The 14,269-nt window shown below is 45.3% G+C and overlaps 1 protein-coding gene across 1 annotated transcript in view; it reads left to right on the forward strand.

Annotated features, from left to right (window-relative positions):
* The window catches only part of LOC137408203 (deoxynucleoside kinase-like), a 28,396-nt gene that overhangs the window by 9,656 nt on the left and 4,471 nt on the right, over positions 1-14,269 (forward strand). Inside the window, exons 5-6 of the mRNA XM_068094608.1 lie at positions 335-408; positions 11,718-11,806. Coding sequence (XP_067950709.1) covers positions 335-408; positions 11,718-11,806 — 163 coding nt within the window. The remainder of the gene's footprint in view (positions 1-334; positions 409-11,717; positions 11,807-14,269) is intronic.

The raw sequence follows: 14,269 nt of genomic DNA on the forward strand, positions 1-14,269 counted from the left end.
TCATCTCTACCATCCACTGATTAATTCTTGCAAAAACACTCATGGTGAATCCCAAGTTTGGGCTTTATTTTAAAGTGTGTAGTAGTGCTTGACAAGTGTGAAAATTTAGTCCGTGATTTTTAATCCTAGACTTTCCCGTGCACTAGATGTACATGTAAATGCTTTAATAATACATGCCAGGGAAAAATAGTTTTGTGAAGTTATCCTCTCAATATAAAATTTTCTGTATGATTATTACATCTCCTTTTTTATCAATTTTACAGGAATAGCAGAAATCTTGCTAATAAATTGGATTCAGCTCTCACCCTTTGATATACTATGAATTGTTTTTCAGACTTCTCCTGTGAAGATGATTGAACGATCCCTCTTTAGCGCCCATTACTGTTTTGTACGAAATCTCCATAACACGTAAGTTTGTTATCAGAGAAGATAGAACAATTACTCATGTAAAGAAGAGAGTATGATTTCCGTGCATAAGTATTAAGAGCTAGTGGAATGGAATAAGATGGTGCTATTGAACCTTAAACTTGCTCCTTTCAAGCTGCGTATTTCAATTGAATGACGGCCACATAGTTAGTAGCGTTGAAGAAATTTTTTTAAAGCGTTTTAGTTAGAAAACATACGGAAACCCTTTCGGTGGAAACGGTAGAAACCTTTTTAAAAGGTGGAGGAATTGTGTGTGTTTAGAGAAGGCAATTTTTATGTTCTCTGTTTTAGCACGCATCTATTATTCTTTTTGAAGGACAATTTGGCAAATCCTTTGTCTTGTGGTAACACAGCTTGTGGTACACTAGCAGTAGTGCTGGGCACGAGTACTTCTTTCTTGGTCAACGGGTTTAGACCCGCCCCCTTCTGTTCGGGTTTTTCGAGTATCGGGTAGCTAGTAGTGCTAGGCTCGGGTATTTCTTTGCCTACGGGTTTTTCGGGTATCGGGTTTGTTGATATGGATTTTATGTTTAAATTTTCTAAACAGATATCTTCAAATTTACAAAGCAATTATATTTTTTTCCAATTTATTTATCATTTTTCACAGTTTTTATCGACTGACGTTCGTACTCGCAGCGTTAACAGGTGGATTGTTAAACAGTCAAGATAGTCTGGGGCCACAAGGCATTTTCGTGTTAACAAGTGGCAGAAGATAGGGTCTATGGTAGCTTAATACTTAAGCATGTTTTATGGACCTCTCTGACTTTTTGTAGATGGTGCTCCAAATCTCATAAAAAAACTTTACATTATCGGCTTTTTCCGTTAGTAAGGCTTGTTGGCTTAGTAAAACTTGGTTATAATGAATTATGTAATCCATAATAGCTAGCTGTGGTAATCAATTTAAACAGAGTTATTATATTTTCACTGCTACTACCAACGATGCTGGCAGTTTCTAACAAGGCGATAGCGGAAACAGACTAAGGACCTATGTGTTATCGGTGATAGCGAACCCACGCCCGCAGTATTAAAAAGGCATAGGTTTGTTTACGAAGCCGATTTGGCTAATTGCGCAAATAAAATTTGATGTATTTCTTCTCACCTTTTAATGACAAGCAATCACTGCTTGACTACAATATTTTTAGTAGGTATAGTCCCACGACCACACGAGCGGAGCGGAAGTGTGAGAGTTTTATGATAAATGCATGTGCACACAACTTACGAAAATTATTCATCAACAATGAGACGAACCCTCGTCAAGAAATTTCATCAAAAAATTTAAGCATCGGAATTTAAAGTCGTTAAAGTATAAAAACGATACAAAACACATTTAAACCTATTTAAATATGTTACCAAGTCTTTGTAAACCTACGATAATATCTTAAAACTTACCCATCTGATCGGATTATACACAAATAGACAGATTAATTTGAACGAAAATTGCCACAAAAAGCTTGAAAAGCTCGGTTTAATAAAAGTTAAGACCAAAAATTGAAACGCCAATAAAGCCGTGCGACCGATTGTAGAACTATTTAGCAGTGCGCATTTCACGAGAAAACCGTGCTCATTTCATCAGTCTATGGCATTTTTCACTTGTAATTGAATTTGTTCGAAGGTTTCTGTAATAAACGTAGACCGTTTGAGGCGTAGACCGATTTACAGGTACGAAATTGTGGTACACAGTTTATCAGCCTGGGTTTTTTGTCCAATCACCGAAGGTTTCATTATTTGAAACGTTAGCCGAAATTCTTTACAACTTATGTACAAGCTAGGGCCGAACTACAACGCCCCTTCATGACGAGAACATTTTTTATTTTGCTACAGTTTTATACGCATGAATGCTCTTACTCGCTTTCTGTTAAAGATCGCTTATCAAAACCATTCTACATTCAACGCAACCAACTTTCAAACTGTGTATAGTACACAGTAGCTTGCCATTTTACTTCTAATTTTGCATTTCAGAGTTATAATAAACATATTTCTTTATTGTTGTTGAATTACATACATTACAGTAAATTAGGCCTACAGCTTTATAACACTTTTATAACAGCTTTTATTTTGCTGCAGTTTGCAGAAATCTTCGAGACGCATGAACGCTCATAGGTTTTCTATTATTGCTGTATTACTATATTAACAATATTGGTTATTTTAATAATATCAGTGCATTTTACTTATAATATTGGCCAACATTGCATTTCTCCTATTGCAAGGGAGAGATATAAACGTGTAATATTTTCCTTTCATTGTTGTTGTTTGTCATGACCAAACACTTTTTAAATAAATTTTCTAAAAACCTATATAAATACCACAACTTCTCGATATTGCTACCTATGACGTTTTGAAATGTAAACAAAATTGTGTACTGTATTGTTTTTCTATTATTACTATATTAATAAAATTGATTATTCTAAGAATATCAGTGCATTTTACTTCTAATATTGGCCAATATTGCATTTCTCCTATTGCAGGGGGAAAATATAAACATCTTTTCCATTCATTATTGCTTGTTGTTGTATATAATAACACCCACACCCAGTACATTACAGCTACCATTGCAGTTATCCTATTGCACTGCAGAGCCATTTGATTGCTAATATTGCATTTCTCAATCATCAGTACCCTTTATTTTTTTTGCCAATATCTCTGGCCATCTCTTTGGTCGTGGGCTGTATGACAGTGGAATTTCTAGTAAATAAGGTATGATATGTTTTATTCTATCTATTAAATTAAAGACTCGTTAAACCCCATTGCCGTGCCTCCTTAGCAAAAATGACACAGAAATGCCCTGTGGCCCCAGACTAAGAGCGCAGGGTGCAATAGACCGAGTTTCTGTTAACACTACTCGACGGATCCGTGTTCCAAAACCCGAACTTGAAAGTCAAAACCCGAACCCGAAGGACCGGAATACCCGAAATCTCTATTACCCGATACTCGAGAGAAGATAAACCCGCGAGTTCAACGAGTATTACTACCCGTGCCCAGCACTAACTAGCAGTGTAATATTTCTGCGGTGTAACATTTCTGCGGTGTAATATTTCTGTGGTGTAACATTTCTGCAGTGTAATATTTCTGCAGTGTAACATTTCTGTGGTGTAATATTTCTGCGGTGTAACATTTCTGCGGTGTAATATTTCTGCGGTGTAACATTTCTGCGGTGTAACATTTCTGCAGTGTAACATTTCTGCAGTGTAACATTTCTGTGATGTAACATTTCTGCGGTGTAACATTTCTGCGGTGTAACATTTCTGCAATGTAACCATTCTTTGGTGAGGGATATACGCAGCCATTATGAATTGGTGAGGGATATACGCTGCCATTATGAATTAAACTTTGACATCTCCATCTTTTCGAGAAAAATTTACAATTATACTGTATTGTAAGAATTGCAGCATAATTTATATTTTTAAACTGTAATGGAAACATGCGTTACCATCTCCTTTTTCTGATTGTCGTTAGAGTTGTGTTCCCTTTTTCCTTTATGTAGCCACGCCCCTAGAGGAGGCTGGCCCTTGCCACCTCATTTACATATTTGATTGTATTTAAGGCCGAGCTTCGGCTCAGTTAAATCGTTCAATACATGCTTTGCATTTGGACCCACACTCTTCTGTTACCTTGCGCAATAACAGAATCACACTGAGCACTTACTTACTCCAAGCCTCAGTCTACGGACTGTGCTTAGGGAGTAGAGTATAGAAACACTGTCGACCCCGGTCGACCTCAGGTCGACCTTGTCGAACGAGCATAATATCACTCAGGGAACAATTCCCCGTGTAAGGTGGTTGTAGTAGACCGGTGGTGTAAGCCGACCTAGTCGCCTCCGCGTGTTGGTCAACGGGCAACACTTACACAGCCCCTGTGGAGAGTGAATGCAGACCGGTAGAGTAAGCCGACCCAGGTCGCCTCTACGTGTTGGTCGCAGGATCCAACACACTGGTGGCAGCGGTGGGATCTAATTGCGGTAATTAGGACCTATAAGACGAACCTGGTAACCATGCCAAACAGCCGACGGAATGCTACCAGAGATCTGGCTGAGGCCGAGTTACAGCAGGTCGACCAGATTGGGCAGCTGACAGAGGCTATCACTAGAGCCTTACAAATACCCAGAGGAGAAGCTAGCTTCAAGCCTCCGAAGTTCGATGGGAGTGAAGATGTAGAGTTATTCATCTCCCAGTTCGAAGAGGTTGCGGAAGCTAATGAGTGGAGTGAGAAGGCCACGCTCCTCCACCTGCGGGAGACTCTGAAGGAGGGAGCCAGAAGCTGTAGTCGAGGGGACTCGCCTGCCTCCATCTTCTCGGCTTTACGCACGAAGTACGGACTCTCCCCGAGAGAGGCTAAGAGTAGGCTCCACCTCAAGAGGGAACCAAAGACGAGCCTCCAAGAACATGCCACAGAGATGGAGCGTCTGGTGAAGATAGCGTACGCTGACCTTCCAGACTCCTACCAGTCTAGTATGGCCATGGATGCGTTTTCTCTGACCCTGGGAAATACGCCCCTCCAACGCCACCTGTTAGCAATGAAGGCCCAGAGCTTGGAGGAAGCAGTGCAGGCGGGGAATGAGTTCCTGCAAATCCAGCCCACTCTTCCTCGGCCTGGCGCCCGACCCCTAATAATGACGGTGGAGGAGGAGGAGGTTACCCCCGCTACAGTCGCCCCCGTCCATTCGGATCCCCCATCAGCCACCTTGAACGACGTCCTGATGGCTATAAAGGGATTAGCGGATGGACTGAGGGAAGGAAAGCTGTTGGGACAACGGGGAGTGGAAGAAAGGGGACCAAATTGTTGGGGTTGCGGCCAGACAGGGCACACCCAACGCCGGTGCCCCCAAGCCTCCCAAGGACAACCGCCTCAAGTCACGAGGTCGGGAAACGGTTACCATCCACAGCAGTAGGGGGAAGTACTGACTGTGGATCAAATATACCCTTGCAAGGCCAGTGGCAACGGCCACGACGGACTAGGCGACACAGGCTCCCCCCTGCTCGCCACCGGTCCCCTTGCATAACCAATATCAACCCCTACCTGAGTGTGCAGGTCTCCCACCCTCAGAAGCCAAGGACGAAACGTACGTCTGGCCCAAGCCGTCTCGGCCTTCCAAAAAAGGCCCCCAGAGGACGAGCAAAGCCAGACGGACTCACGGAGACGAATCATGGAAGCCGCATAATAGCAGCTATTTCTTGCCAGGTCGCATCGGAGGTCAGCCCGTCCAATTCCTCGTGGACACCGGATGCACCTCTAATTTGTTGGGACGACATGTCTTTGAGCGATTACCTAAAGATGTCAAAAGCAAGTTAGAGGTTCGGGAGGACTATGGACGAATGGCAGATGGTACCCGGCTGCAGTTTCACGGACTCATCACTCTCCCGGTCAGAGTCAGGAGTGTCCAGGTTACTGTATCTCTCGTGGTGTGTGCCCTGAAGAAGGACGCCATCCTGGGCATGCCCTTCTTGGTCGACCACCACTGTGAGATGAACTTTCAGCAACCCACGTTGGTGTTAAATGGACAGAAGTTGACTTGCACTGACCGAGAGGGTCGACCTTTGACAAGCAGCGTTCAAATAATGCGAGCCACAACGCTTCCCCCTCGAACCGAGGTCCTGGTTGCCGGACGTCTCACGTCCTCCTCCTATCAACCAGTCGGGTTAATCGAGGGAACAAAAAACGGATATATGGTGGCCGCCAGCTTACACCAACCCGGTGAGAAGGGGAGAGTGGCCATCCGTTGTATGAACCCCACCGACCATCCCGTCAGCGTGACGGCAGGAACGGTCGTGGGACAATACACTGGAGTCGGGCCGGACGAAATAGGGGTCCCCTGGACAGCGAAGGGAGAAGCCGAGATTTCCAAAGAAACTCCCCCTCCTGTTTCCAACGTACCTCCCCACATGCTGGACTTGCTCCAACAGGCGGCACCACATTGCTCGTCCCCTACCGAGCACCGAAGGATGGAAGACCTTTTGATCCGTTATGCGGATGTATTCAGCCAAGGGAGTGAAGACATGGGGCGTACCACCCTGGTACAACACGAGATCCCCCTCCTCCCAGAGGCACAACCCATCCGTCAACACCCGTACCGTGTAGGACACGGGAAAGAAGCCGAAATCGAACGACAGGTTTCGGCCCTGGAAAAGCAAGGCATGATTGAGCCCGCTCACGGGGCCTGGAGCTCTCCGGTGGTCTTGGTGAGGAAGAAGGACGGGGCGTGGCGATTGTGTGTAGACTATAGAAAACTTAATAGTGTCACTCGCCAGGACGCCTACCCCCTCCCCCGGATTGACGAGAGCTTGGACGCCTTGTCTGGCAGTAGGTTCTTCAGTACCTTGGACATGATGAGCGGATACTGGCAGGTACCCCTCTCCGCGGAGGCCCAGGAGCGGTCGGCGTTCGCCACACGCAGTGGGTTGTGGAGGTGGAAGGTGCTCCCCTTTGGACTGACCTCCGCCCCGGCTACCTTCCAGCGGCTGATGGAGCGCGTCCTCCAAGGGCTACATTGGAAAACCTTGCTGCTGTACCTAGACGACATCATCGTCATGTCAGCCGACTTCTCTAGTCATGTCACTAGGCTGGCAGAGGTGTTAGAGCGATTGCGACAGGCCGGGCTGAAGCTAAAGCCCTCTAAATGCAGTTTGTTCCAGACCCAAGTCAAGTACCTGGGCCACATAGTCAGCGACACGGGAGTGGCTACCGACCCTGAGAAGATTCAGGCCATAAGCGGATGGGCAGCACCCCAGGATGTGACGCAGTTAAGGTCATACTTGGGTACCACTGGGTACTATCACAGATACGTGCCTGACTACGCCTCGATCGCCAAACCTCTCACCTTGTTGACGAGCGAAGGGGTCCCCTGGAAATGGGGAGAAGAGGAACAGGAAGCTTTCCTTAGGCTCAAATGGTAGCTGACACACGCTCCAGTACTGGCATATCCCGATCCCTCCTTGCCCTACGTGCTAGATACCGACGCTAGTAACGTAGGGACCGGGGCTGTGTTATCCCAGGTCCAGCAGGGCAAGGAGCGACCCATAGCCTACTACAGCAAGACCCTCTCCTCCGCCGAACGCAATTACTGCGTAACCAGAAGAGAGTTGCTGGCAGTTGTGCTGGCTGTCCGGCATTTCCGGCCCTACCTATATGGCAGAGAGTTTACCATCCGGACAGATCATGCCTCCTTGGTTTGGCTGCACCGGAGAAAGGAACCCTCTTGCCAGGTGGCCCGGTGGCTGGAGAGCCTGGCCGAGCACAAGTACCGAATTATCCATCGAAAAGGCGTTAAGCATGGGAACGCCGATGGATTGAGTCGACGACAGTGCGTCGACTGCCGGCAGTGTGCTGCCATTGAGAAGCGGGATCAGGGGCCAACGAGGTCACAAGTGTGCGACTCTTTAGTAACCCCAGGAACAAATTGGGAAACTGCTGTGCCCATGGACCAGGGTCCGGTACAGCCACCAAGAGGCACAGGAACATCCAGTCCCAACCTCCGCCAGTTGGATGAAGATGAATGGCCTCGACTACCTGGCAGCGGACCTACCTTAGGGCCCGGCCTCCCGACTCCCACACCAGCTAGTCCAGTCTCAGTACGGCTGCCGGGCGGTGCGGGGTCACCCGGAGTGTTGGACGACCCTCCCAGAAGGCCTCAGGATCCTCGGTTACAGGCCATCAAGGTAACAGGCGAAACCAGAATCATTGAGGGAATTGGTGAAAACACGGTCCCAAAGGTTCCAGAACGGTTGACGGTGGTGCAGACTTCACTGGATGAAGTGCGGGCATTACAACAGAGAGCCGCTACCGACCTAGGGGTCATTTACCAGGCCGTCAGGAACCGGAGGAGAGTGGAAGAGGCCGTGCTGCAAGTAGGCAGCCCTGAGCTGCAGCGATTGGCCCGGATGTTCCACCAGCTCCAGCTCGACGAGTCGGGTGTATTGACCCTTCATCTCACCCAGAATGGGCGAGAAAGGGTGGTGGTGGTATGCCCGCAAACGCTGAGACAGGAAATCCTGTGGAAAGCCCACGAGCAAACGCACTGCGGGGTGGAGAAGACCTTGAAACGCGTCCAATTGGACTGGTATTGGCCGGGTATGGCTGGAGATATCCGGAGGGCAGTTCTCTCTTGCGAAGTTTGCCAGAGGGCCAAAACAGGAAAAGGCCGGACCTCCGGGAACAGACAACGGCTGTACGCCGGGAGGCCATGGCAACGACTAGCCGTAGACTTAGTGGGACCCCTACCTCAGACCCCTCGAGGAAATAGCTGGGTGTTGGTGCTCACTGATCATTTCACTCGGTGGTCAGATGCCTTAGCCATCCCCGACGCTACGGCCCCAACGGTAGCTCAGGCCCTGGACGAGAGGATATTTAGCTACTTCGGTCTACCCGAAGTTATCCACACCGACCAGGGGAGCCAATTCGAGTCCTCTTTATTCCAGGAGTTATGTGACTTGTGGGGAGTCGATAAATCTCGGACCACTCCGTACCACCCCGAAGGGAATGGTGTGGTTGAGAGAAACAATCGTGTATTGGGTGACTCCCTACGAGCCCTCTTACTGGGCAGAGGACAGGAAGATTGGGATCAGTTACTGCCACAAATCATGCGGACGCTGCGAGGGTTACCACACTCCGCCACTAAAGAAACACCCAATTATCTGATGTTGGGTCGAGAGCTACGTCTTCCTGACCAGTTGCTGTACGGAAACAGGCTGGAATCATTTACAAGCATACATGAGTATGTTCAGACTGTCCACGACCGGTTGATGCAAGCCCACACTCTCCTCCGAGATAGACAGAAGGAAATTGTGTCAACTGATGTGAGGGAGCCTCCGCTATTCAATGAGGGTGACCTCGTGTGGTTACTAAGCAAGCGGCGGAGAAGAGGGGAAAACCCGAAGCTAGCGGCCAAGTACGTGGGACCCTATCGCGTATTAAAGAGTCAAGAAAATCATACTTACGAAATAGAGAGGTATGGACAGCGATCCATTCAAGCTGAGGGAAGGTTAAGACTCTGTCGCCCCAGTCCGGTGCAACAAGGACGAGCCCCAGTTGAAGTCGAGCCTGCTCGACGTCCTAACATGAGGGGTCAACCCCGAAGACGAATCTCACGAGGAAACCATAATCCGGAGGCCGCTATTCCAGAACCACTCCTGCCTAGCCGACTAACGGAGTTACGAATACCCCAGTCGCCAGGAAGGTCAGAAGCACTTCGATTTCCCAGCGAAGATTCCTTGGTCCCCCCAGGGGAACGCAACCCTAACTCGATGGCTGACCCCGACCCTGGCGGCGAATTGACAACCGAGGAGGAAAGAACCACGGAAAATACGGGAGCCCAGACTAGTAATACCGAGGCTGGGAATGCATCACGGCCCCAACGAATAAGGAGGCCTCCCGCGTATTTGGCTGATTACGACACTAGCGCCGTCCAATCGGGAGAAGCCATCAGAGTTCAAGGTCAGGAGGCGGCCATCTTGGGCCCCAGACAGAGCGCGCTCATTACTTGTTGTCAACTCGAAGCGCACGCACCTATATCTCTTCTAAATATGGAAATTACTAAAGAAACAGTGAAGAAGGCTTCACCGATCATCGGAGCATTACCCTTATTGTCTGAAGTGACGACCACGCCACTGGAGCTCCACCCAGCGCCTGGCGAGACCCTGGATGACTCGGAGACGGATTCGTTGAAGGAGAATCACGCTCCACACTCCCCACTACCGACAAAATGGATCTCGGAGGATACAGCTAAGACGATCTCGAAATTATGTCGGGAGAAGGGTGTTAGCTGCCCACTATGCCAACAACTATTATCTACCCCTCGACGGCGCAGAATACATATAGCCCAACATTTCACACGCTTCTTCTGTAAGTGTGGGAGAAACTCCACATCCAGAGATACCATTTCAAAGCATCAGGCTCGAATTAAAGACGCAGAAGTACGGAAGGCTCACGGCGGAAAAGGTATTACCATCTACGAAGTCGACCGTGCTAGCTACCCAGCATGGAGCCAGAAGGTCCGACTAATTAATCCTCCAACCTTCGAAAAACCCACACCCTATGGGCCAATTAAAGCCAAGCCGCCTACGCGAAGAGGACCCCAGGCACCTCTCCCCTCTCCCCCGAAGAAGAAGTGGTGCAGTCCGCCCAAGCTGGAACGACCGGTTCCAGCTCCCAGAAAATTGACTACGATAGGCAGCATCCAGAGCCGACTGGGGAACATTCGACCCCGGGTCACGGTGGACGCCCTGTGAGAAGAGGCCTCCAACCTCCGACGGGCAGCTCGTCGTCTGGAGGACCTGGCGAACCGCATGTCGACCGCATAAATGACCCGATCGACATTGTTTATCATTATTTCTCTTGGTACGTTTTAGTAATTGGTGTCTCTCATATTATTATATCTTCTTGTTTTTGTGTGTTGTAGCTAGTTGGTGGTTTCTTACATTTCTTGTATTTTTCTTTCTTTTCTTTTCTTTTGATTTTATATAGCCGGTGGTCGTCTATAGGGGCGGCGTGTGTAATGGAAACATGCGTTACCATCTCCTTTTTCTGATTGTCGTTAGAGTTGTGTTCCCTTTTTCCTTTATGTAGCCACGCCCCTAGAGGAGGCTGGCCCTTGCCACCTCATTTACATATTTGATTGTATTTAAGGCCGAGCTTCGGCTCAGTTAAATCGTTCAATACATGCTTTGCATTTGGACCCACACTCTTCTGTTACCTTGCGCAATAACAGAATCACACTGAGCACTTACTTACTCCAAGCCTCAGTCTACGGACTGTGCTTAGGGAGTAGAGTATAGAAACACTGTCGACCCCGGTCGACCTCAGGTCGACCTTGTCGAACGAGCATAATATCACTCAGGGAACAATTCCCCGTGTAAGGTGGTTGTAGTAGACCGGTGGTGTAAGCCGACCTAGTCGCCTCCGCGTGTTGGTCAACGGGCAACACTTACACAGCCCCTGTGGAGAGTGAATGCAGACCGGTAGAGTAAGCCGACCCAGGTCGCCTCTACGTGTTGGTCGCAGGATCCAACACAAAACTCATAAAAGCATGTTGGACTAAAATAGAATATTTATAGTTTGAAGTTATGGTTTTCGACTTGAAATTTTGCTAAACTTTGGTAAAACTTATCTGACAGTGTTCCAACTTGAGAATATTATTGGTAACTGGGGATGAATATGTTAGGAGGTGCATGAAATATGAACACTCGATGCTCTCAAATGGAATGACATGATTGCATGCTGCCATAAATGTTATCACGCTGTTCAGCTATGAAAGTGGGCACAACTCCCCATAAGGAAACCTTGAATTAACTGATTTATTACAGAGGAAAGATGACTGACATGGAGTATGAAATACTTGACCAATGGTTTCACTGGATTAAGGACAGTCAAAAATTTGATGTGGACCTTATTGGTGAGTGTATGCACGTGATCGGTAGTACACAAGTCAGTCTTAGTATAGTTAGTAATGGTATTATAGTATTGATGAGTTAGTTTTCACAACTGGCTGCATGCTCAATCTTATAGAATTCTGTTATGAATGCAGACCTGGAGGTTCAGAGTTCAATTCAAACGCGATGTGGAGTTTTGTTCCCATAATTTTATCTCTATAACTAGACACATGAATGCCAAGACAGACAGATGACAGACAAACAGACAAACACTGAGAGTTATATATATAGATTTAATGTGTTATGAATGCATTTTGATGATGAATCCTCTCTTCATATCATTATCTCTCTTCATATCGTTATCTCTCTTCATATCGTTATCTCTCTTCATATCATTATTATTATCTTGCATCATTACAGTTGTCTTCTATCCTCATTTCATAATCATACATGGTTAAAGTTGTTTTTTCTTATTTTCGCTTCATTATAATCACCATACATTTAAGCTGCAATAGATGTCCTCGTAATTGCGTAGTCTCACCGTGTATTTACTCACTGCATGTAGGCATCCGGGGGTGTGGCTTTTCATTTTCGTAGAGAATTAAAAGTACAGTCAAACATGGATAACTCGAACTTCACGGGACCGAGCGAAAGTGTTCGAATTATCAGAGTGTTCAAGTTATCAGAGCACTGTCACAAGTCCATGTATTTACTTGTTTATTAGTAGATACATGTACATATACAGACTATAATATAAATCAAAAGCACAAATGGCTTGTTTCAAATTAAATGCTTCTAATGTAAAGTTTAAAACGTTTTTATCGAAAAGTATAGAGATTTTTCTATCACTTGAGATTGGTTTGTTGTTTGAGGTGATGTTATTGCCAGGACGTTTTTTAGATTGACATTGGCAAAATTTGATCGTTGTTGAAATGCTCAAAAGAAAAGACATCAGTACATATACAAACTATAATATAAATCAAAAGCACAAATGGCTTGTTTCAAATTAAATGCTTCTAATGTAAAGTTTAAAACGTTTTTATCGAAAAGTATAGAGATTTTTCTATCACTTGAGATTGGTTTGTTGTTTGAGGTGATGTTATTGCCAGGACGTTTTTTAGATTGACATTGGCAAAACTTGATCATTGATGAAATGCTCAAAAGAAAAGACATCTTTTTCTTTTGAGCGTTTTACCCACGATCAATTTTGCCGATTTTTCTTGAAGTTTATGCAAAGATTACCTCACTTTACCTTGCTTCCGAAGGGCGATCGCTAATATAATATCGCTAATATAAGCGGATGTTTGGTATAAATCAAATTTCACCAAACCTTTAGAAAAGTCATTGACAAAAATATTTTGCCGATGGTGGTAATAACGACGCTTATGAATTACGAAAAGTTGAGGTTTACCTCTATGGCTTGGAATAAAGTGATTTTCTAAAGCGATAACAACCGTTTTGGTAGCCGTTGGGAAAAAAACAGTTCAAGTTAACAGTGTTGAATTCGAGTTATCTAAAGCAATTTATCATTACGTGGGAACGGACCAAAGAAACCGTTCGAATTAACCATGTGTTCGAGCTATCCGTGAGCGAGTTATCCATGTTTGACTGTACTAATTCATAGGTAAAAGAAGTTAAAAAGCTAAAACCAAGTGATTGTGCGCCTTTACAAAGGGTCATAGCGGTGAGACTTTATTACGCTGTTTCAGTTTTTACTTTTTATTTATCGCCTTTGCTTGTATATCAATGTATTTTTTTGAACACTTAATTTACCGGAGTGGCTGCAAATAAGCAATTACGTTATTTGTTTTTTTTGTGGTTTTTTCAGTTCGTTCAAATACACCATAAATAACTATGTGAATAGCCATTGATGAGGCTGCAGTCACAGCTTTGATTTCTGTGTCAATACGAACTCCTATCCACATAAAAAATGTGTGAAAATGTTAAACTTTATTTTATTGGTTTTTGAGCAGTACTTACAAGCGATTTGTCAGAGGCAGGATGTGGAACGGTTTTGATAAGGTTATATTTTTACAGAAATGTTTCGCTGGTGGATGTTTTGCCTGATTTTAATTTTCATACAATGCCTAGCTGTACCACCCGGTGTTGCCCAGGTAATGAAAGCCTTTAGACAGAAAATTTATTTGTATTTAACATATAACAACATTTGCCATTCTAATTTTCAGACTATACCTCATGAGAAAAGTGTTTCGTGCAGTTGAAATAAATTAAGAGGGAAGATAAAAACAACTGTAAAGGTTTGCAGGCTTTGTCAAGCAACTGTAAGTTTCAAAGTTCATATCAGGAAAAAAATGTTAAGAGTTTAAATGTATATTCAAAATAATTAGCAAGTAATAGCTAAATTAAGTCTGTTTCGCTACAATTACAATAAAAGATGATTCGGTAATGATACAATTAATACGAACTAAGAAAACAAAATAAAAACCCTGAATATATTGAATTAACCATAACAATTCTTGCATAGA

Source organism: Watersipora subatra, chromosome 11 (genome assembly GCF_963576615.1).
Source record: "Watersipora subatra chromosome 11, tzWatSuba1.1, whole genome shotgun sequence".
NCBI lineage: Eukaryota > Metazoa > Bryozoa > Gymnolaemata > Cheilostomatida > Watersiporidae > Watersipora > Watersipora subatra.